We start from the raw sequence: 25440 nt of genomic DNA, 5'->3' as shown, positions 1-25440 counted from the left end.
TCTTCGTATCTTCCTCGTATCTTCAATATATAAGTTAATGTTCTATTTTAATGCTTATTTATCGTAGCAGAATTATTCACGATATATTGCATCTACACTGGAAGAGTGAGCATTCTATGTAGACAAACAAATATGGTTCCGAAAATGGAAATCGAAAGCAGAATAAGTAGGTTTAACGTAAAACCAAAATTGGATGAAACGGAAAGAATCGGCTGAGTCAACTCAGAAAACTCAGAATGTTTCAAAAAAGATATTTTGTATTAGAAAAATGAGAGAACTTCGTAAAATATTATTTTATCGGAAATATTGCTTTCGTTCTCTTCAATTCGGTGTAGTATTGCAAAAAAAATATTGTCGCACATAATTTTTTTTTTAAGTTTGTGGCTTTTGATAGTAAAAGTGAACACTGTAAAAATTGTACAGAGTATTGCATTCCAACATTAAATACTTATTTTTATTACTTGATTGGAAGTTGATATGAGTTCATGGTGAACCAATAAATAATAGTACATTTAAATAAAGGGAAGTGTACACCGCTTATGCACGAAGTCTAGTCGAAAAAAGAGTCATTTTTTGTCGCTTCCTTTCTTCCTTCTTCTCACTTTCTCCTCCGACCCAGCATAGTTGACTTAGCCTCAGACTATCTGATTTCAATTGAAAATTTTAGGTTTCAACGCAAAATTACAAAACGGCGAGTAAATCAGACAAAACTCGAATCGGCTCCGACCGATTATCAATCTGGCTCAACCGAATCAACTCGGAATCAGCCGATTCTCGGAACTCATAAAGTAACAGAGCCAATGCCTCTCTGTTTCTTCATTGGCAGATTAGCTAATTATCCACTTGGCACGAGAATACAGATTTTATAATGAAACATTTGATAATTGTGATATACCGCATTGGGAGTAACCCCATTGCTTCAAAACTCTATATCTGACTATCTGTCATGCTTTGCTAAACCAGGGGACAGAAACCTGAGAATTGGATTTTTATTTTTATTTTTATTTTTGTACATTGTTTCTCGGTAACTTGTGTGGCAAGAATTAATGTAGACATCAATAGTGGTATCATTTAATTTGGATGTAGAGAAAAGGGATCTGAAAGAACACATAAGATAATTTAAATCAAAGCGAAGAACTCTGATATGATCCTGACAAATCTGACACTGAATGTGGACTAAAGGCTAACTTGTTATCGTTTGTTTTTTATATTGCTAATATATGACCAAATCTATTGGACATATAGTCGGGTTCGGCATAGTAAATCAATCAACTGGTAGCGCAAAATGGACCTAAATCCATCCAACTTTGTTTAGTTTGGTTATCTTCTTGTCAAATAGAGTAATATTAAATTATTTAGCCCAAAGCCCGTCAATTTAATTTTGGTCCGAGGCATCTGATTAATGGGTTTTAATTAAGCGAGGCTGAAGTTCGATTAAAATGCTCACACTTATCAATTATATCAATAAAATGAATCAGATGAAAGTCCATTAAATTAATTTCGGACGTCAAAAGTAACATTCGGTTTAACGGAAAGCTCGCTTTCCAGCGAAATAAGCCGATTTGCTTGGATCAGCCGTCTCATCTCAATTCGCTCTCTCCTTCTCCATTCAACTTCATTCAACTCCGCCATTTCTCTCTCGGTTCTACTTCTCGAGTGGAGAAGAGAATAAGAGAGAGGGAGAAATCAGAGCCGATCGAGAGGAGCCGGGAGTGCGGTATCGTCAGAGTTTGGAGCATAGAGTTTATATCTTCATAGAAACACGACGGTAAGTAGATTCGATCATCATCAGAGTGCGGCAGCGGTCGAAGAAACGAATCCGGTTGTGGAGTGAGATAGCGTTAGGGTGATCAACATCTTGATTGAAGCGCTACGGTGAGTAGATTCGGTCATTGTCAGAGCGCGGCGGCGGTCGAAGAAGCGGATCCGGTCATGGAACGAGATGGCGATTAAAGTATTACGGTGATCAACATCTCGATTGGAGCGCGACAGTAAGTAGATCCGGTTACCATCAGAGTGCGACGGAGGTCAAAAAAGCGAATTCAGTCGTGAAGCGAGATGAAGATTATAGTACTAGATTATATTTTATGAGAATAGAAGAGTAAATTGTTAAAATTCAGTACCGAACTAATTAAGCCCAAGCCCATTAGCTTATTCTAGAATATTCAAGAGAGGGCCAACTGACATCGAAATTAGTGGAAATTATGTAGAAACAATTTGTATTATCTAGAACCAACCTTAGTCGACATTAGAATCATATAAATAGGAGATTGAGGCTCATGGTGAATGAGTGTCCGTGGGTAGTGTGATATGTGAGATAGTTGTGTAGAAGATATGATATGTGTAGTACTCCTCTCTTAATAAAATCAAGTTTATATTCAACAAGTGGTATCAGAGCGGGTTAGGGCATGTTGGCTAGAAGGTTCAAATAATCCGTGAGTCTGTTGTTGTGTTGAAGGTCGTGCTGATTAGGAGGTTTGTGTAACCCCTTAGTACGTCGTGGTGTCGGAATGTCAGACTTGAGTGGCATGAGTGGTTTGATTGAGAAACTGTATAACTATAATTATAGAGACTGGCGTACGTGTATTAAGTCATATCTGCAGGGGCAAGATCTGTGGGAGATTGTCGGTGGCGATGAGATCGAACCGCCACCGAATTTGATCCGAGCTTATAAGAAGTGGAAGGTGAAGGCGGGCCAAGCATTATTCGTGTTGAAGGCTACGGTGGACAAGAGTCTACTATCTCGCATTGAAGATGTGGAGACACCAAAAGAGGCATGGGATGTTTTCGCCGCGTTGTTTTCAAGGAATAACACAAGTCGGCTACAACTGCTCGAGAGGGAGATGATGAATATCTCCCAAGGTGACAAGACTGTAAGTGAGTATTTTCTTAAAGTAAAAAATTTGTGTAGGGAGATTGAGCAGTTAGACGCCAATGCAAAAATTGGCGAGGATAGAATGCGGCGGATAATCCTAAATGGCATGAGGCCGAAGTACAGTGCCTTCATCACAGCAATTCAAGGATGGGCGACGCAACCAACCCTGTTGGAATTAGAGAATTTGTTGGCCAGTCAGGAAGCTCTTACCAAGCAATTGACAGGTTTGACGGTAAAGCACGAAGAGGAGAAGGCTCTGTATAGTGGTCGACATGGAGAGTCGAGCAGGGACCGGTATTAACGACAACTTGAGACGGAGAAGGCTTATCATGAATAATGTAAGAGGTGTTCATGTTCAGGGGAGCTCCTAGAGGCCAAGAGGGCAAAGGAGCCGAAGGCGGTGAATACCGGAGTAGAAGAGTGGAGTGCTACAATTGCGGACGACGAGGGCACTATGCGAGAGAGTGCCAGTTCAGGAAGAATGAAGGAAGCTTTGTGGTGACCACGAAGGAGAAGGCACCGGAGGAAGTCCCAAGTGAAGAAGAGTAGGACAAAGTGGTGGCTGTTGCGATGCAGTCAGTGACCGACGTAGAGGACGTCAAAGAGGCTGATAAGCCTGAGGATGAGGAGATCGACTTCGAGTCATGGTTCTTTGAAGAACCAGTTGAAGAACCGGTCCAAAAGGAGACTGGAGTTGTGAGGTGCACGGTGGCTGATGAGGAGAAGCCACAGGAGAGCACGGAACTGAAGGCCATCACCAAAGAGGGTGATGATGATGAGACAACACAGAGAAGTGTCGTTGTTGCGAAGAAGACTACAGAGCGAGAATTTGTGCAAGAAGATGCAGCTTGTCAGGAGAACCGTCGAGAGAAGAGAACTCGACGACGACTTGTACCAAGGCAGTGTGAGAAGAAGATTCCAGAACCTTCTCTTCTAAAGAAGACTATTCTAGAAGATCGATTTCAGACGTCTGAGCAACTTCAAACTCAGAAAATTAAAAGAAGTAACAAGAAACATGATGATCCAAATAAACGTGGAGTACTGAAGATCAAGACAATATCAAGTCGGTGCTGAGGGGGAGTATTAAAATTCAGCACCGAACTAATTAAACCCAAGCCCATTAGCTTATTCTAGAATATTCAAGAGAGGGCCAACCGACATCGAAATTAGTAATAGCAAAGTCAATGGAATTCACTAGAAATTATGTAGAAACAATTTGTATTATCTAGAACCAACCTTAGCCGACATTAGAATCATATAAATAGTAGATTGAGGTTCATGGTGAATGAGCGTCCATGAGTAGTGTGATATGTGAGATAGTTGTGTAGAAGATATGATATGTCTAGTACTCCTCTCTTAATAAAATCAAGTTTATATTTCACATAAATTTTAGGAATTACGGTCATTTGACCTATTGTAAATACATTTTTTATCAATGAAATTGTTAGATGGAATTTAAAACCACTAACCTTAAAAAAAACATTCGGTTTAACATCACGCTACTTGTTTAGATCTAGCTAAATTATCTTTCTTTTCTGCTTGTTCTTTGCCTTTGTAAATTGTTTTATTTCATTTAATGAAAAATGTTTTGCGTTAGTGCATACATTATCAGATTCTAAGAAAAAACAAAATTGTTGAACAAAATCAGTTGACAAATTGCTTGAAAGGATGGTATGAAATGGAGATTTCATGCTCTGCTTAACCAGCTTAATTCTTTGTCAGCTTGGCAACATTAATTTGATAACAAAAAGTAGAATCATTAATTTAGACTTCTCTAAGCAAATACAACTTCCATCAGAAATATACTGAGATTATTGATATCTCAATCATGTTCTGATGCTCCAAAACCAGCCGAAAAAATGAAAAAAAAAAAAAAAATCAAAACAAAACAAAACAAAAGAACGGATAAAAGAAGTAATTACACCAATTAAAACACAAACCGAAAAAAGCAGGCCCTGAGTAAGTAATTGTTATTCTAACGACCTCTGCATAACTAAGAATGAGATTAATAAAAAAAAACAAAAACAGCTTGAATCTGGAATAAGCCGACATCAACAGTTGACTGATTAGCTACATAAAAAGATATGATCTGGCATTGCTCTTCAGTTTTCATGTACATAATTAATTTAAGCCCCTCGTAGTATACAACAAATAAGAAGTCATACTCCAAATGCTACCATCCTTTGCAAAATCTTATCCTATACTAATAAAATTCTGTATACGTGTAGAAGAGTATAAATCTAACTACATAATCAATCCACCCTGAGCCCAAGGTCAAAAGTTGAAATCTACCATCAACTTATTCTCAAAATGTACAAAAAAATACATATCATAAACAGTAAACAAAGCACCTGGATCAACCCAAATTCCACATTACCAATAAAATGCTAGTACAAACAGCATGTACTCTTGACTGGGGTTTCCACCTCCTGGTCAATGGGGACAGTAATGTCTGTCCCTTTCAGCAGCCGGGTATTGTTACTGGCCTCCAATTCCTCATTTGCCATTAATGATTTCTTACTTACAATCCGGTAAATCTCTGACAGAACCATCAGAAAAGCTATCTCCACATTTGTAGACTCCATAGCTGACGTCTCCATGAAAAACAAGTTCTCATCCTGTGCAAATTGTTTTGCATTTTCAGTCGGGACGGCTCGTAGTGTCCCCAGGTCACACTTGTTGCCAATCAACATGATGACTATGTTCTTGTCAGCATGTGACCGAATTTCTTCTAGCCATCGAGATGCGTGCTCAAAAGATTGTTGTTTAGTTATGTCATACACCAGCATTGCACCTACAGCTCCACGGTAGTATGCACCGGTGACGGCACGGTACCTGATCAGAGATGGTTATTAAATTGGTCAGTTGGGGCATGGTTGTGGTCATCGCAGTCAGTGCTGGAACTGCAACTGATCACTTAAAGAGCTAGTTGTAAGTTGTTCTTAGATGGCGTTTTGCAATTAAATAAAAAGATTATTCTGGACTAAAAGCACCGCTGTTTGCAAATGTCTAGAATTATGATTTCGTCCACCTTCACTCACACCGATTGCAATCTTGATGTAGTTCAGAGAAAAAGAAAACATTTAATAACTTCTTGTCACTAAATACTGGTTCTAGTTTCCCCAGTATACCACTCATTTCTGTAAAAATACAGAAGTCTGAACAAAGTACCATTTAGTCCAGCTAGTCTTTAAGACAAGGCACAAAACTATGTAATTCAAGTTAAATTAAAATGTTGAATATAATTCATAACATCTTTCTTTATTCTAGAGAGTAATGGTATTATAAAAATTCATTAAAGAGAGAAAGGAAGTAGAAGCAACTAGGCGTTCATAAAATAATTAATCCCTCTATATAAAATTAAAATAAGAAAAGCTGTAAATTTGTTCTGAAAGCCATGTATTGAGCACCATACATAAAAAGCTAATCCTTCCAACATGTACCCCTTTCAATGTGCCAATCATGCTGGTGATTAAAACAAAAACAACTGATACTGAATTTATCCCTAACTTATTCCAAGTTCTAACATAACCAACTGGCCAATAAATTAATGTAAATTGGGCTCCTAAAATTCCATCAAGTATTATTTTTAGTCTCCTACAGAACATTTCAAGTCACAACTGAGACAAATCCCACAATTAATTATAATCGACTTTGGCATCATCTTGAGACTTCTAAATAACCTAGTTAATAAATTCACACAATTATAACAAATGACATCACTTTTCAATAGAGGAATTCATGGTTTTTTATGCAACTAATGGGTACTCAGCCAGCGAAAATTCATGAACGGATAGTTCAAAAATCAGTAAAGAATGAGTACCTTTCCTGACCAGCGGTATCCCAGACCTGAGCTTTGACGATCTTGTGATCAATCATGACAGTTCTCGTTTGAAACTCGACACCGATCGTTGCTTTTGCAACAAGACTGAACTCGTTTCGAGAGAATCTAGACAAGAGCTGCGACTTCCCCACAGCTGAATCTCCGATCAAAACCACCTTGAATACGTAGTCTAGTCCCTGCTGTGTGTCTATAGTCGACATTACTCTTTATTTGGCCTATCCTATTTGGCCTCTTTGGTTACAGAGAGAGAGAGAGAGATTCAACGGTTTCTCTTCTCTCGGACTTCTCGTCGGGGAAAGAAGGGAAGTTGGTTACCTATACCGGGTACGGCTCCATTAATATGCGGTTGAATTCAACCTTTCAGCTTCAGGTATTAAAAAGAGTTCAAGATAGTTGACAGCGCGATTTTGACTTCGTACAGGGCATTTTTTACATGTTTTGTCATTTTTAACTCACACGGACTATGGATTTCTATACCCACCATAATATCTTATTTTTAAATTTTAACTAATTAAATGTTAATAATGTAGTTAAATATTAAGATCGAGTAACTAATTATTTGTTAGACAAATATATTTGTCAATCATACATGTTTCAACATGCAAATATTTATAACTGAAAAAGTGATCGTTATGTTGTACAAACCTCATATAGTTATCATTGTTTCTATGAGATCGTAATGAATAGAAAATTCAGAATTACTACATATCAGATATGTCATAAATGATATCATTTTTTATAATGCTTATAAATATGACATTTTTTACTAACATATAATAAATATGTATTATATATAAATAATTAGTTGTTTCCTGTTAACAACATAATTTTCTTATTTACTATAATTTTAAAGCTGTAAACTTCAAGCTGCGATATTAAAATTATTGGCACGTCCATTATCGCTTAACCTTGCTTATTATTTTATTACTTATGTATTATAGTTAATCAAATTTTGAAGTTGAGATACAGTGAGATATATATATTTTTTTCTCTGGTGGAGACTTTAATTTATTTACTTTATTTCATTTTTGGTGGGTTTTGTATGACTTAAAAGTCTGATCGTCTAATACACGGCGATTTTTAGATCCTAGTGGAAAATTGTGTGGAGCCAATTCCTCTCTCACTTTTAAAGAAACTTCTGGTGCGTTTGGCATCAATCAGAATCCAATTTAATAATTTTATAGACTACATTTGCAAATATGACACAGCTCGGCTTAAGTTTTTAATCTGATTGTATCTTTCTCATTTTAATAGTTACGCATGTTCCCTCCTCGGAACTGCATTTATGTTGTTGGACAATATTAGATTGCATTCAACGCGTTGATATTAACATATTACCTCATAGATATGCGGTGCAAATTTTGTATAAAATTATTTTTATTTCATCAACAGCAATAAAGAAATCTCTAATTACACAATGTATTGTTCATCATTAATGCTCCCACTAAGAATAACTAACCCAATGATTTTCATCCGATTTAAAACGAAAGACTCAGATCATGCACTCATTCTTATCATGTAAGGCGGATTCAGACCATCCAATTGCAATAATCCTTCTATCCTAAAAAAAAAAGCATTATCTCACTTGATCTCATCAACTTTTTGCATACTACGCAAGGTTTAAAACTAGCAATTAAGCGGTGGTAAAGAGGTCAATAAACCACAACATAAGTATGCTTTATAAATGTGACAAGTTTTGTATGTAGCTGCATACAATGATATATATATTCTACGTAACAAAATATCAATTATATGACAAAAATCGCAGGCTTAGTGCAGTGGCATGATTTATAATCTCCCTCATCTCTTTACGGAGAAACTCAGATATAATTTTCGAAAAACCATGTAAATTAAGATGATGGAATGTAGCGGAACGCCGGAACCCTTTAAAAAAAAATTATATACAATACAATTACAATAATAAAAAATAAGCAACTTAACTTTTTTTTTCATGTGCTCCTACTTTAAAAATTAACAAAAACTTGTACATTTAATTTAGTAAGTTCGGTGCAGTGAAGTCACTGAATTGCCTCAAAATTGTTAATTTGCAAAGTCTGCCTCAAATTTTCTAACTTGTAAACTCAACCTCATTTTTTTGTTTTTTTACTAATTTGAAAAATCACCCCATTCTAAAGACATAATTAAAGCTTTAGTTACTATTACAGAAAGTCTTCAAAAATAATACGAGATTACATGCATTAACCAGCAATTAAACATGACAGAGGTATGATTAAAGACTTGTTTTAGCATTAAGTTGCACAATTGTTTGCTGTGAGCATGACAGGAACTAATAAACCATCCTAAACAAATAGCAAGGCATACACCTTGCCCGTTTCAAGTAATTAGCAAGGTCCAGTCACTTTACTCAGATTAATTGGAACACAATAAAACTTTACTCAGATTAATTGGAACACAACAAATTTCGAGTACAACCACACACTAGAAACAAATTCACGCACGACAGAAACAATTATAGCAAAACAAAAAAATATAAGGCTACTTTAGACCTCTGTTTCAACTTTCAAATAACTTTGCATGCAAGAGAAATAAAGAGTTTGCAATATACAGACCATAACAGTCATTTTAGGTCGTTAATGAATGACAATAAAAGAGGCCCTCTTGAGTTCTAGTATAGAAAAGTCTAACAGGGAAATAGAGTATGCATTTTACTTAGAGGCAGAGTCATGTGTTCAGACTATGAGAGTTAAACATGAATAAGGATCAAGCGTATTAAATTTTTGTGCTGCGAATGGAGATTAATTTGACAGTTCCATAACATTTTCATAATAAACAAAAAATTATGAAAATAAATGGGATCAATTGACCCCATTTACAATGTGTGCCTTCGCCTCTGATTTTACTGCTAAAGGATTAACGCACTGCTGCTGCTCAAGTACAATTTATCAGCAAATCTCCTATATTGCTCATTTCTTGCAGCAAGGCATAAAAACCTAGAAAACTTCTGCTTTGTCACCACTATCTAGAAGCTCGATATCATTTTATATACAACATTAATATTAGCTGATCAACTTGTTGCGTATCATAATACTTCTGCTTTGTCGCCACTATCTTGGCTTGATAATCCCATTAAATAGATATGTATTCAGAATACTCTTATACTTCTGTTGAAATTCCCAAATTAATTACTTTAACACGACGTCCCTATCATGCTAAATACCCTTCTAATTGTAGTGGATTTCTGCGAATGATCACTGTACCAGGCCATTTTTTTTTCTTTTCGCTGATGGTTTTTCAGCATCTGATAATTTACCTAAAAGATTGAAGGCCTAACAATAATCATCAAGTCCTCGTGCGATCGTTCCACATAGAAACACAGAATACCAAAAGATAAAAACATAAAAGATACAAAAAGCCAATTTAAGAACAGAATCAACATTGAACAACACAGAGAAGGCTAAACCTTCAGGGATCAAAGTGCCATAAACTTAAACACAAGTACCCTATTGAATATCTAAAATCCAGAAGAAAAAAAAAACATAACAAACTTTTCAGAAAAAAACATTCCTTTTAAATTACTAGCCAAAGCTACACAGCCGCAGTGTGTCCACAATTTATCCTGAGAACACTGAAAAAAATAAAATTAGAAGCAAGGCCAGAAACCCATAAGAAAATATACAGGTAAAGTCAATATAACTCCAATGGCAATGGTTAATTATTGAAATTTCAAGATGGCAGCTGAAGCAGGAAGCCAATTACCAGGTCGGGCCAACAATAAATTATTGTTGCATCCAGATGTGAAGTTTGTGGTAAGAACTGGTCATTTTTTTACTAATAGTAAATTGACTAATGGATTACCAAGGCAATTAAGGAAATAATTCACACAAACACCTAAGTGTAGCATAATAACCTCCATGTATGTAGCAAACTATGATACGTAATTCATAAAATGGCAAATTTGCAGTCAAATGGCAAAAAGTATACATGTAATTAAAAAAAAGGTAAAAATGAAGTGATAAGAATAGGGACGAAGAGCAGAAAAGAGTATGTCTTACAGCTTGAGAGACAGGACCACAGAGCGGTTATTAATAGTATGCCTTTCTTGGGTTACCCTACAACATTTTAACAATTATTTTCCCTTTAATAGCTCTCAAAAGTAAAATGAACCAAACAGAACCAAACAAAGAAATATATTGTCCCAACTTAACAGAACATCTGAAAATCTGTAAAACTCCTCTTAAACAGTTCTATAGAGGAGCACAGAGAAAAACCCTCTCAAACTTGTTCATTCAAAGAAAGTACATTAGGCTTTCTATGGTTTTGGAGTGTAAAAAGAGGAAGCCATCCTAAAAGATTGAAAATGAAAGGAAGGTCCTGAATCTTCTATTAGACATTTAGACATCAATACAATTTAAAAAGCTATGAGACTAAATCGGATATTAGAGGTACATTTAACAGCTTCATGATCACAAATATTGGAGTGTAACATTCAAGAGACCTACATTATGTATTTGGGAGAGAGTATGTTTCAGGTGACATAAGAGCCCTTGAAGAGACAACCAACAAATAGTGTAACTAGATTAATTATATAGAAAGAAAATATAAGAGGGAATAGTTTGTACCAGAGGGTTAGGCCGGTGTTTGTAGCCGAGCATCATACGCTTCTTGTACTGCTCATAGATATCATCTTCGGCAGAAACCTCACCTGGTTTCACTGCACCCACCCCCAGGTTGTCTTTTTTCACATCTCCAGCCATTACTGGGTCTGACCGCCCACTCTTGCCACTCCCAAGTCCTTCCCCTATAATGCAAGATCTAAACAATTACAACTCCATACTACCTTAAGCATAAACAAAAGAAAAGAATGAAAAAAAAAATGAAGAAATACATTTTACGCAATGTATTAGTAGAGTTGCAGCATGAGAAAATAATTGTTTCTCTAAATTCCAAAGGTAAATGACATGTGTTGGCAGAATGGTAAATATCATACATTTCAAATCGAACACAAGTGAGCCATGAGCTCCAAGCTAAACATGCAGCCCTACTTGGGACCACCAACAAGAAAACTATGAAAAACTAACCCCTGAAGTACAATTATACCTTCTTTCCACCCCATCTTAGAAAGAAGTTTGTGACCAATGTTGTCAGCCTGGATCTTAGCTTTCTGTGCAGCCTCTTCTGCAGCCTTCTGCGCAGCAGAATCATTACAGCGTGCCATGAACTTCTCTAATTCCTCTTGAGGGATGAAATCGCCCATGTGGTGACCTTTTTTACCTGATCCTGATGCTTTAAGAAAAATAATAACAATAGAAGTTACTTAGTACTTGTCGAGTAACTATTTATACCAGGTTGCTCCTATGAGAATGTTAAACAAAGAGAAGAAATAAAGAAACTAAGCATACAAATAATGTATAACTGCAAAAATCTAAAATCCAACCCAGATACCTGCTCTATCATCTCCAACTAAAAATAATTCAAACTGTCGAAGGTTTTAAAGTTAGCATTCAGCAGCTTACAGTGATAAAACGATCAACAATTAAAAAAAATGCCAAAATGTTTTTTTTTAAATCATTTTTTTATGCTTTACACTACAATCACGTCGCAGCTGAACAACCCCAAGCTGAATATACACAACCACATATCCAAATAAATTTTGTCAGAACAACCTGAACTCAACCATAGACCTCAACAAAAAACCTGACCATAAAAATGAGACTCTTTATCAAAGTTTTCAATAGACACGAGCAACCTGAGAATGTGCAGTTATCAGGAATCATAACTGGTAGATCAATCAACCTATTAAAATTGGGGGATAAATGAGATACCTTGAAGGGAAGGAGGTGGGGGCATTTCATCTTTAGATAAGCGATGTGGCCTCTTTTTCTCCTCTTCTGCAGCCTTTTTCATGTAGAACTCCATCATCGCAACTGGATCTGATGGGGGCCCACTTGCTGAACCTGTTTCTAATAAATGTCATGCACTCCATACCAAAACTAATCACTGCTATGAGTTTTATAGTAAATCTTAAAACCTATTAAATGAAAGCAAAAGTGTACCACATTGGTATGATTACTTCTTACTATGTCCAAAAAATCAACATAGAAAAATCTGAAACATATGTTGAGCTGTGATTTACCAACTTTGAAAAAGGGTATTGTCTATACAAATAAGGTTTACATACCTAACATTTATTTCCAACATTCAGGAACTATGTTCACATATGTCAAAAATTTTGAAACCTAAATGCCACTTACTGTCAGTACTAAATGTCCACAACTACTACCTGAAGAGCCAGCTTCTTGGCTTGAACCATACAAAGCTGCAGCTGGAGTTTGGTATGATTTCTGTTGAGGCCTGCCTCTTTGGGACCCGCCAGACCAACCAGCAGTAGAAGTATTATTGACTGCACTCAATATGTAGAGACAATGAGAATAACAGTCGTGATAAATCATAGTATGTCCATCAAAAATAGCTAATACATGGATCAGGCATTGATGATATACTAGTTTATACATGTATACATGTACCAGTATTGTATGATTACAACAGATAAAAATATAATACTATAAAAGCTACAGACCCACCAACCTGCCCTCATTTGTGTAACAAAGACTAAAAAAACCATAATTGTGCATGCCTGAGTAACTTCCAACTGTACAGAGAGGCATATATTGCAATTCGTCTGGCCAAATAAACCTCAGTTTATCCATCAAGAAACAGTTCTTACACCGCCACTATTAAGCCTCTAATAAAAAAGACGAGACTATCCAATTAAACCTCAATTAACTCCATTTACCCTAATTTTGCAATTGATCCAGACATATACACTCATAAACTTTCAACTGAACAATTTGTCCTGCTCAATCAACCTTCGATTGTATAAAGTAATCCACTTAACCCTAATTATGCAATCAGCATTTAGTTTTTGTTTAGCTATAAATTTTTAAGTCTTTACCATGATGCGATGATGCAGAATGAGAATCAAACTGGGCAAGAGCCTTTTCTTCCTCATGGAGCCTATACTCATAATACTTGTACTCTGAGCAATTCTTATCAAACAAGAACCTTGATAACCAAACAAAGAGTATAAATTCAACTATTAATAAAATAACAATGTAAAGTCACAATACACATACACATTGCAAACAAACAAATGCTTAAGGAAGTATTCTCTCCATGGCAAAATAACTTTAAAACTGTTCTCAGCATCTAATAAGTATGCTTTTTCAAGTTTTGATTTTCATCTTATAGCTTTTTTTTTTAATTCTTTAGTATAAAAAAGTTTAATACATTTGTTAGCATAAAAAATACAAAAGAATCATTTTGCAGTGGTCCCATCTACTTGTACAATGTCCTCTTGTAACAGTATGGCCCTCCTGTGTATTAATATGCCATTTTAATTTGTTCTTCAAGTATTTACTATATAGTTTCTGGTAAGATATGCTCAAGGCATAATCCTTAAAAGAAATGGGCGAGTATGACTTTATAAGTTAATTGGTAATGAGTGCCAATACTAAGCAACTATATACCAATTGACAGCTTTATCCATAATACTTGCATTGCAATAATTGTTTTCCTTGCCTTACCACATCTCAAATGAAAACAGAAAATATTAATACTAAAAGAAAGAAGAAAAAACAAACTTGAAAGGAGTATCGCCAGGGTTTCTCTGCCGAGTGACGTGCTCATGTTGTCTTCCGTTTTTTGCAACCAAGTTGGCCAGCCTGTCAATAACCTTCCTGACAGTATAATCACTAGGCGGTGATGGCACACCTGTTTCTGCTGCATTACCACTTAAATAATTCTGTTAAATAAATATCAATTTACATATCATTCCTGCATTACAACCAACACCCTACAATTTTGACCAGTTCTCAATTGGGTAACTATACTATCCACTGCACTTCATCAGTGAAAGTAAAATAGAATGAAAAGATGAAAAATAAAACATATCTTGCCAAAAGGCACCCTAACTAACAAGAGCTATTGAGGGCGTTTGAATCCAGTAATTTTCCAATCAACATTACTTATGATAGACGAATTCTCAAATAGGTAAATTATTTATCAGATCATATGAAGAAATAGATCCAAAAGAACAATAATTAAAACAAATCTATCCCCCCAGATAAGGTAAAAAACAATTCAATAGGTAGCATGGTGTTATAAATATTACTTATTACTTGTTAGATCAGAGCTAATGAGCTAATAATAAATATAAAATACAAAAATTATAGATAAATGCAATATTGGATAAAAGAAAAACTTTCTTAACATGGTATTATATGACATGAATACTGTTACATCTTTTGTGGATTTCTAGCCTTTTAAGATGAAGAAATATTGATACTGCCTTCAAATTGACAGAAATTCCAGTTGAAACATTTTAAAATACTACAATAAAGAAGACATTACCAACAACACCATTCTCCGAACCGAGCCCCTGGTCCATTTTGTGACGCTTGGCTGGCTCATGAGGAGAGACTCCATTATCTCCCTCATCATCCTCTTCATCCATACCAAATCCCACAGGTGCAGTTACAACCTTTGATTTGGATTTCAAACTAAAAGCAAGCTTGCCGGTGGCACCAGAACTGGTACCAGTTGACTGATCTGTTTTCTTCATAATGCTCCCTTTCTGATCCAAGGGCCTCTTGTTTAGCACAACAGATGGCTTTGCAGGAACCATTGGCGGCACTGAAGAAACAGGTGGTTTGGTGCTAACTGTATTCGATTTCTCTTCCATAACCTTTTGCATTTGTTTGAATTTCTCCATGAAGGACCCATCATTTGCAAAGAGGTCCTTTTCCATTGCCGGTTTGTTCAGCTTCTATTTAATGTCAAATGCTGCACTCTTTAAGCTTTAGCTTAGAGTTTACACATGAAATAAGTTGTTGACAAATCAGGAAAAGTAGGATAAAAAATTCAAGTGCCCGCCACTAGACCTCGAGATTTCATGGATACCATGGAAAATGGAAAATATCTGATATACGCTCCTATATAGTATGAAGATACTATCAATTCCACACTCAAAACTTTCTTTCAGAAGCACTCTACTGCCCCCTACATTCTTAAGCACTTTTATAAAGAGAAAACATAAATGTAATGGGCAGTTTGAGCACAACTTAAAATATGACAATATTTCAAAAGGAGAAGAATTTGTTTGTGCCTTTGCTGTTTGCTTTAAGGGGTAGGGATCATTGTGTTTTTGCCAGGTCAATGATGATTTCAATAAAGCTGAAATCTTGATACTGCTCTTGATGGGTCAGTCAATGAGTTCAGTATCTGATTAGGGATACTGGGTGTGCTCCTCAGACCAATGCACGGCATTTTGGCTTTTTCCAGGGTAGTTTTGCATTTTTTTTTTCTCTTATTGAACTAGTCTCTTTAATGTTTCTTTTTATATAATGGAAGGGCATTTATGCCTATTCTTCAAAAAAATAGTATAAAGGAGAAGATGCAGCTATTGCAAAGAGCCAAAAAGAATGAACCCAATCCTATCTGCTGGTTCCCTTCCTTAAGGCTACTAACAAATTCAAAAATGGAAGTCTCGGTATTCCATTACGCATAACATAACTCTTTTCTGACAAATACTAAAATTAATTTTAACACAAAAATTTGAAGAATTTAATTGATGCATTAGAAAGTACTTTGTACTCGATTGGGAAGTGTTTAAGTAGTGCCTCAAAGGCAATTTTTTGGAAAAATAAAAGGCAATAAATCCAAGTTATTAGAACTGTTAATACGACTTCATAAGCAAGAATTACCGCATCAGATATTATACCTCTTGCGTGTGAAGGAAAACATAAATTTAGCATATTCGAGTAATAGATGAAAACGAGATGCAAAACGAAAGAAGAATTTAGAGTTGAAACAGTTAGAGAGTAATAGAAAGCAAACCTTCGATTCACCAGAGAGAAATCGGATAAGAAAATTAGGTTGGACGACGAAATTGAGAAAACCTAAGAATGAAAATCGGATTACCTCTCGAAAGATGCGACGCGATCCCAATTTTGTGAGAGAAAACTGAGGTCAGGGTCGGTCAATTTTTTTTAGTTATAATGGAGAATGGAGATCTCCATAAAATGAGTCTGCGACTTCTCGGAGTATTTCATTTGGGCTTTGGGTCGGTCCATTGTGGTAAGATTTGGGCCTAAATTTTATGGGCCTGTATGATTAGTGCAGACTTGCGTGCTCAATCTGAAGAGCATCCTTGTACGGAATGTTAAATTCTGTTTCAATTGTTATTTGAGAAATTAATATTCAGCCTAGTTATTATGAGGGGTTTTCTATTGCATTAAAAAAAATTCATCCGAATTTGAAAACAAGTTGATTTGTCTTAACTAATGGATTGTCTTGCTTTCATGGTTCAATATATTTGATCTATCTTGGGGAAAGAGATTATTTTGACATTTGATAATGATTATTTTGATAATAATAAAATTAATTTTCAAATACAATTTAAAACAAAAAAAATATAGTTATTGTACTAAGATAGATAGAATAACAATCAAATTTTATGCAATTTGAATATTATTCAATGATGCATCAAATATCGTTCATTTCAAATTGCTGAAATTTCAACTCATTTTGTGTACCATGATAGGCGCATCATATAAATACTAACGAACCGAGTTAGCTCGAGTTATGGATAACTTGAATTCAACTCGCAAGATAGTGAGCCGAGTTGACTCGAGTTGATACTGAACCGAGCTGGCTCGTTGACTCAAATTCAACTCACGAGTTACTCGAGTTGGCTCGTGACTCGTGAGTCAACTCCTTTAAGGTGTTGAAATGTTGAACAATTGAATTGATAATTATTGTTATGTAACAATATGAGAAGTAAATATTGAATTAACAAACAATCCACAACGAAATGATCAAATAAAATGAGTTGAGTCAACTTGGATTAGTCACATCTAGTCGGGAAAATGAAATGGGCCGAAAGCTACAGAGGAAATCATTAATCAAACGAGTCACGAGTTGTAACGAGCGAGTTGAGTCCAACTCGAACTCAACTCGTTGAACTCACGAGTTACTCAACTCAAGTCATACTAACTCGAATTTTAAATAAACGAGTTGTTAATGAGTTCGTTACTGAGCTGAGTCTGAGCAGCTCACAAGTCGCGAGCTTTTTATACAACCCTATACGGGAGGATAGCTAGATGCTCCCTATTAAATGGGCCGAAAGCTACCGAGGAAATCATTAATCAAACAAGTCACGAGTTGTAATGAGCGAGTTGATGAGTCCAACTCGAATTCAACTCGAGTCAGACTAACTCGAATTTTAAATGAACGAGTTGTTAACGAGTTCATTACCGAGCTGAGTCCGAGCAACTCACGAGACGCGAGCTTTTTATATACAGGCCTATAAATCATATAGACAACATGTTGATTTTTAAATTTAAACTTATTTTTAAAAAATATCAAAAGTACTAAAAATAAATAACTATATATCGAAGTTATCGATAAACTTATTTTTTAAAATTATCGAAATTATTAAAAAAAAAAATAACTATCCAAGTTATGGATCCCTCCTATCTTATACAAATACTACAGTTGTTTCGAGAGAAAGCGACACCGCGAACTGTTTCGCATGAGAGAATGTGAAAACAAAAACTGATCAGGCATTAATTTGGACAAAAAGAGAGAATGTTTGTAATTTTGTACGAGGTGTTTGCACCTGGGCCATTCTTTAAGTGATTCATGCATGCACCTCGATCATGATAGTACGTCCTACCATTTCGACACATAATTACCAGTTGGCTGGCGCCTGCGATGATTGATCAATAAAATCACAGGAAAAGAAATTAATACAGTGCCTCCACTTGTCATCATATGTAGTTGTGTTTCAGTCACAAATAATAATTATCATAGTTGTGTTTCAGTCGCAAAGAATAATTGGCAGAAAGGCATGCGTCACCTCACCTGACACTCGACTTGTCCACTTACTACAGAGTGTTTGTATCTTTCTTGCTAGTAGCTAGGCCTACACGTTTATCCTTCACCACTAGATAATTATACTTGTAAATCTAAAAAAGAAGGTACGTAATGATGTGCAGATAATTAATTAATGAGAAAGAATAATTTTTTGGAGACTTCTCAATCAACTGAAAATTTTAAATTGTATTAATTATGTCAATAACAAAATAAGCTGTGTATAAAAATATCAACCGGTCATATTGTCTCCTGCCTGTGGCATACGTAGTTCTCAATGAAGTCCAGATCCTCTCAGTTAATTTGTTTATACAATCATGTTATACTCTGAAAATTGTATCTCATTCTATTGATCTATTTTCTGACTCCACCTCTAATAAGTTAAAAACATTGTGTAAATAACAGAATTTATTTTTTTTTTCTGAAATTGTATCACTCTCTTAATTATACCGATCTATTTCGCTCCGAAAAAAATTTAGAAGAAAAGTTTTGTTAATATTTAAAAATTTAATTTATGTTATCTTTGTTTGGTTTTAAAAGAAGGAAATAAGTTTAATTTTTTGAGATTGAATGTGCACAATTAAATTTAAAACAAACAGACAGAATGAATCTGTGCAGAAAATTCAAGTAGGGCAAATGATCACATGCTCTCCGGGCGGTGTGTCTGAATATTTGTAACTTGAGATAAAAACAAAAAATAGGTTTATTTGAAAGATGCTATGAAATGTGATCAGTATTCCCTTATACTGAGATTATAAACAAGTCATCCGTACTGTTAGGTTCCATCATTCTGTTTCCCCTGATCAAATTCCTCCCCGATGTTCAGTATTCCCTTCTGATTTCTGAATCCAGTCCTATATATGATGCTCTGGAAAATCAGTACATGAAATCCCTTACAATTGAACTTAATTTCATTGGGATCTATTGAAGATGTGATGTGACAGAACTTAGGACAATCAATCTTGAAATTATAATATTGTTAAATTAGAAATTTCAATAAATAAGAAAGAGTATGAGCATGACTGAACTAAATTAATAGTTGAAGAGTCAAAATCAGACTTTCAGTAATAATGTGAGTATGCAATCATAGTATTTTTTTTTTAAAACCTTCGCAGAGGCTGCGAAGTCATGAGGAGGAATCAAACTCTCAATAATCTTTGGATAACCGTCTTAGGATTTTTTTTTTTTTCTTAACCAACTCTGCTACCTCCCCTTTCTCAAAATTAAAGTTTGTGATCGTAGTACATAGTTTCTCTTCTTTAACTTCTCATACAGTGTGTATATAAATTTAGCATTTTATGGAGAACTATATAAAATGTTGCTCAATTATATGAAAAATAACCAAAAGAAAACATAAAAATAAATAATATATGACAACTAAGTCCCCGTTAATTTAATTAAATCCCTCATAAATTAATTTTTCTCTTCAGATTTGTAAACAAAACAATGAATTATTCAATAAATCAACAACAAGCAAATAATATATGCATCAGATCTTTTTTCTTTTTGGAGATAAATATTCATTAGTTCTTAAAATTAACCACACAAGGTTTATTAATTAAGTCTTGAAACAATTGTTTAGGCAATATCTCTAGCTAGTTCATTAACAACTTCTCTTAATGACAAATTAATTAACAAACTTTGTCCCAAACAAGGTTTTATTACTGAACAAATTACAAAACAAATGATTAATTAATGGCAACCCTCATTTACCAACTCCACAAGCAGCACTAATATTAATCTCAGATGAAAGCGCATTTTCCTCCTTTAAATACACAAATGGCTTGGCATTATTACCTAGTCCATAGGCACCATGACCATGTCCAAATGCCTTAACATGGTCCTTTAAAGACCTCTTGTGCTTGAAGTCGGTACCACACACACAGAACCACAACCGACCGCAATTCTTTTCATGGGTCCGCCAATCGCCTCTGACAGCTAGGGCTTTGCCACATTTCCGGCACGAGAAGGGACGTGAACCATGACGTCGTTTGTAGTGGGTTTGAAGAGTTCTGAAGTCCTTTAGAGGCCTTGATCTAGGATGATCTATGTTGTTGCGGCATCCGGGGGCGCAACAATAGCATTGGAGACGCAACATGGCACTCGGTTGGATGCCCCTTAGTGAATCCAGTCCCTTACGGTACTGTGACCCATGACCCCACATGTGCATCTATAAGAAATATAGATAGATAGATCAAAAATTCGAAAATAGGTGCAATATAAATGTGAAGAAAACTGAATCCAACAAATTTCTACTTCTCTATATTCGAAAATAAGTGCAAGCAATATATATTTTATGCTTTTAATAAAGAGTAAAATGGATATTTTATAGATTTAAAATGAGTTTTAATATAGAAGACAATAAAATGGGTAAATTTATCATTTTTGGAAGTGGGGAAATATGTAATTTCAAAGTTTAAAAGGAAAAACATGTAATTTGAAGTTTTTGAGGGGTATACATGAAAATCCCCCTAGAAAATAAATCGCTAAATAGCAATATCAAATTTACTCAAATAAAGATGAAAACTAATTTCAGACTGGTATGAGGCCAACTTAATTAAGATAACACAAGTACCGACGTAACGACATAGGTTTCAGAGAATTTAGAATAAATTTTAAAAGTAGTAAACAAGATATTTTCTATTTATAGTTACAAACACGGACAGGGTGATCTTAAATATATTTTGTTCAGCATTTGTTTTTTATTCGAATTCAGTGACAGGTTGCAGAGATGGAAACGGCCCCCTAGACATCCGAAATGGACCTGATCGATGGACCTAGATGGCGCCATCCGAGCCCAAATACACCTTGTCTAGGGCTCTAGGCCCTAACACAGACTATCCAGAATAATTTTAAATTTATAAAGTCAATTAACAAGGCAACAGGTAAGTTCTGCCACCTTTCTCTAAACTGTTTTGGATTCAACTAGAACTGATCACATGCTCTAGGCAGTGTAGGAATATTATTTGTACCTTGTGAGAAGGAGAGAGAGAGAGAGAGAATAGTGAGAATAGGAGTCTGAAAGATACTACTCTCTCGATCTGTCGATCAGTAATCGCTCATTTACAAGAATAAGTACAAAATTTGACTCTCCAAAGTTGAGATGAGAACACTGCCACCAGCGCTGTCAGCTGGTTCAATCATCACACTGTTTGGCTCTCATTACTCTCCAATATTTTCAAAGTACAGTATGATCAACTCATGCGCTGCCTCTTGGAAATCAACATCTCTCCTTCATTATATTGGACCTTATATATGAAGGTGTGATCAGGGACGGAACAAAAATGTTGAGATTTGGAGCCTGAATAAACTAATGCAGGGCAATTTTAAAGTATATAGCACTTTTGTCCTTTGTATTTTATATTTTAGTCCCCTTATAAAATAAAATTATATCACACTATTACAGTGAGTAACTTATACAGCCTCCTCAATCTCAATTTTCTAGTTTCACCCCTGAAAAATTCTAATTCCTATTTATATGAAAACTTAGTCACCACAAGCAACCCCAAATCTGCCGGTGGGTTTTAATATATGAATAGACCAATTCGCATTATTTGACTTCACGTATCTTTTATTTCTAGACATAACAAATTAGATGATTATACAAGTAGCTCAATTTATATGTTTTAATGCTTTTTAATTTAAACAAAAGAATCATATGTAATAGCTACTTTGTAAATCATCGGAGCAATTAATGCAATCGCCTACGGGCTTTCAAAAAAAAAAAAATCTGCCGGTGGGTGTGATGTCTGTTTCAGCTGATCATCATCTAATTTCAATATATGATTGGATTTGTTTTTCATTTTAACAGTGATTATGAATCATATATATATCCCATAATTTAATTAGCTGTTTTAGTGTTTTTCAATCAAGAGTCATCAAGGTTTTCAGATGTTTAATTTGTTCTGTATATATTTGTCGTCCTTGTGCTCTTTTTTATCGTTAATATATTTATATGCCATGGCATGTAACTGTGTCAACTCGGCCGGTTTGGTTCTAGACTGGATCCACTCCATGGAGTGTGTCAATCAAGAGTCATCAGGGTTTTGGGACGTGGTTCTATACCTATTTTTCATCCTTGTACTCTTTTCGATCGTTAATACTTTTATGAGGAGGATCTGATTACACCATTTTTTGGTAACACCGAATTACACTCTCCATTTTCAAAATTTACAAAGTCCAAACAGTCGATCCAAACCATTCAACTTGTTGGATATGTTAAAATGTGCTTGCAGATCAAATTTTACATTTTTTTTTAAATTGTTTTACTATTTATTAAGTATTTAACAAAATCGCTATATTCAGACCATTGAATTTTTGTACCCATCTTAATAAATAGTAAAAAAATTCAGAAAAATATAAAATTTGATCTACAAGCACATTTTAACATATCCAACAAGTTGAACGGTTTGGATCGATTGTTTGGACTTTGTAAACATAGGATGTAATCCGGTGTCACTAAAAAAAGATGTAATCGGATCCCTCCTCTACTTCTATATGCCAGGCATGTATAGGTTTTGCATGTAAGTGTTGGCTTCGCCGCCGGTTTGGTTCTAGACTGGATCCACCCCAAGGAGTATGTTCAAACAAGGCTTGACTCAAGGATTTAATAGTTAAATAGAGAACATTGCATAATGATCAGCTGAATTTCATCTACAGCTTAAAAAATGAAAATGTAGAATCACTAGTCTTTGTGTGAATGGTTAGTACTTAGAGTATTAACATCTATTCGTTATATGTTAACCAACAGATGCAGAGATGAGACATAAATAATAGTAGCCTATATATAGTGACGCTAGTTCTTGGCTACAGATAAATAGGCAAGTATATAGCATGAGCAAGAATTAATGTTGTTGCACAAGTTTTTCAGCCATCTGGCTTGGATCCACAGAGATATATACCGGAATTCTGACACGTGTCCTACGATTGTTGGTTCTTCAACATTGCGAATTTGACAAATGTGAAGTTTCATAAGGTCTAATTATAAGCATATTGTTCAAAATTTAGAATCTAATTAATGCTTCCTCTGACTATATACCTTGTTTTGTAATTTATAGAGTATATATGACACCGATCGATTAATTAATGCTTGATGTAATACATTTATTTGAATATACATAGAAGATAACTCCAATAATTACAAATATAATAATATAATCTATTGGTGTTGCATGCTCTTCTCGTTTTCTCTAGAGAGTTGACATTTTATTTTTTGCGTGCTCAATATATTGACTAATAATCGGTATTGATTGCTAGTTGATTCTTATCATCATCGTATTGTTATTTGTTGAAAAATAAAATGTAAAATTAAGATCAAATAGGATTAATTAGAAAATAGCCTCAAAGTCATATGGCCATGTCAATTTGTCATCATAGGTTATATAAATGGCAAAAAAAGGAGCTAAGATAAAACTCCACCTTTTTTTTCCCCTTAAAATAGAATATATATATATATATATATATATATATATATATATAGTACCGTACGTTAAGAGTACGTAGGTAATAATACCGTTAGAAGGATGTGTATAAATATTAAATACTATGTAACTCTTGTGTAACAGATCAGAAAACTATTCACTAAAATAGGTCATCATATATAATTTCCGCAAAACATAATATTATTTATGTTTTGTTGTTATTATTACTATACTATAACTTTTGTTGATGCTGTTGAATTCGTTACTGTTATATCTTATTATTATTGTTGTTGTTGCTAATGCTGTTGTTTAATTTGTAGTAAAGATAACGTATCTTGCCGTAAAGAAACAGTGATTAATTTAAAGAATGAAAAAGAGTACCAAGGGAGAAAAGGAGAAAGTTTTACTGTTATAATACCTGTAATGAAAAAAAAAAAATTATATATTGTTATTCTACAAGTTTTCAACCAAAATTAAAAAGCAGAAAGAATCGTGAAACCAAACTTCCTTGTTTTCGTGTTGCTGAAAAGAACTATTAGCTTTATATATGCATATCAAAGATTTGGTTTTCTGAAGCTGAAGAGAAAGAAATTAAGTTGAAACAAAGAGAGGATATTTAGATGTAGAGAGATATAAAATAAAAATAAAAACATACCTGTAAATTGTTATATCTATGAAAAGTCTTTGGACATACTGAGCAGGAAAATTGTGTCGGGCCAAGCAATATTTGAGCAGGCGTCGGGATCCAATATGTGTTTCCCTTATTCAACCTCCCAATGGCATCTCCATAATTTGCTATCGTTTCTTCCCCGTGATCTGGTTCTCTCTCTGCAGTTTCACTTCCACTAGAAAGTTTTTCTTTACTGTTATCACACGGTAGACCTAACTCCAGTGTAACAGTAATGTCAGAGCTCATATTCAGTAGTTGCCGACATTCATTTCCATTTATTTCACAGCTGGATGTGTTTTGTTGTTGGGAAAATAGAGCTAACAGAGGGAGAGTTTCTTTGAGAGGAGAAGAAGATGAGATCGATGAAGTGTGCGTTAGATCGCTCATGGTATGATTAGGGTTAATTAGGTGTTGCTTGCGAAAGTGGAGGAGCAGTGCATATTAGGTTCTATTATAGAGAGAAACAGACAGACTGAGAGAGACATTTCACATTTGGATGCCTCTGCCAAGGTTCTAAGAAAAAGAGAGAGAGAGGTCAGCGGTACATGAAAATTGTGGAGTAAAAAAGATGGCTAGACCAGCTGTCTTATAACATTGTATGATGGCCTGATGGGATAGAGAGTGTAACTGTGCAACGAAAAGCTGTGATCTGGTCAAAGTAGTGTAAAAGGAATCATTTAACATTCCCTTGGCGCCAGCGTAGACATATATTACCTTAAACACACTATATCTGAACTGT

The 25440-nt window shown here is 35.0% G+C and overlaps 3 protein-coding genes across 26 annotated transcripts; all 3 read right to left on the bottom strand.

Moving 5' to 3' along the window:
* Window positions 1–5037: 5037 nt before the first annotated feature.
* On the bottom strand, window positions 5038–7066 carry LOC144565033 (ras-related protein RGP1-like). Its single transcript, XM_078314660.1, has 2 exons — window positions 6699–7066; window positions 5038–5710 (listed from the first exon to the last, which is right to left on the bottom strand). Exons 1-2 carry the CDS (start codon window positions 6917–6919, stop codon window positions 5263–5265), a joined length of 669 nt encoding a protein of 222 aa, XP_078170786.1. The 5' UTR covers window positions 6920–7066; the 3' UTR covers window positions 5038–5262.
* Window positions 7067–10077: 3011 nt separating this feature from the next.
* LOC144565029 (SWAP (Suppressor-of-White-APricot)/surp domain-containing protein / D111/G-patch domain-containing protein) lies at window positions 10078–16746 on the bottom strand. Of its 24 annotated transcripts, none has more exons than XR_013514818.1 (10): window positions 15090–15616; window positions 14321–14459; window positions 13633–13742; window positions 12961–13080; window positions 12503–12640; window positions 11778–11963; window positions 11300–11478; window positions 10733–10789; window positions 10222–10305; window positions 10078–10191 (listed from the first exon to the last, which is right to left on the bottom strand). XR_013514818.1 is itself a non-coding variant. In XM_078314640.1 (10 exons), the coding sequence occupies exons 2-9, from the start codon at window positions 15484–15486 to the stop codon at window positions 10763–10765; spliced, it is 1296 nt and encodes a 431-aa protein (XP_078170766.1). In that variant the 5' UTR covers window positions 15487–15521; window positions 16659–16746; the 3' UTR covers window positions 10078–10305; window positions 10733–10762. The 24 variants fall into 24 exon arrangements, 23 of the variants coding, with proteins under 23 accessions (XP_078170766.1, XP_078170773.1, XP_078170784.1 ...); XM_078314640.1 differs by adding an exon at window positions 16659–16746 and having other exon boundaries at window positions 10078–10305; window positions 15090–15521; XM_078314647.1 differs by adding an exon at window positions 16659–16746 and having other exon boundaries at window positions 10078–10305; window positions 12503–12634; window positions 15090–15521.
* Window positions 16747–20251: 3505 nt separating this feature from the next.
* Window positions 20252–25218, bottom strand: LOC144565436 (zinc finger protein WIP5-like). Its single transcript, XM_078315192.1, has 2 exons — window positions 24687–25218; window positions 20252–20781 (listed from the first exon to the last, which is right to left on the bottom strand). The coding sequence occupies exons 1-2, from the start codon at window positions 25086–25088 to the stop codon at window positions 20317–20319; spliced, it is 867 nt and encodes a 288-aa protein (XP_078171318.1). The 5' UTR covers window positions 25089–25218; the 3' UTR covers window positions 20252–20316.
* Window positions 25219–25440: the final 222 nt, after the last annotated feature.

Source organism: Carex rostrata, chromosome 14, assembly GCF_964058835.1.
Source record: "Carex rostrata chromosome 14, lpCarRost1.2, whole genome shotgun sequence".
Lineage (NCBI taxonomy): Eukaryota > Viridiplantae > Streptophyta > Magnoliopsida > Poales > Cyperaceae > Carex > Carex rostrata.
This window is presented reverse-complemented; position numbering and strand designations above follow the sequence as displayed.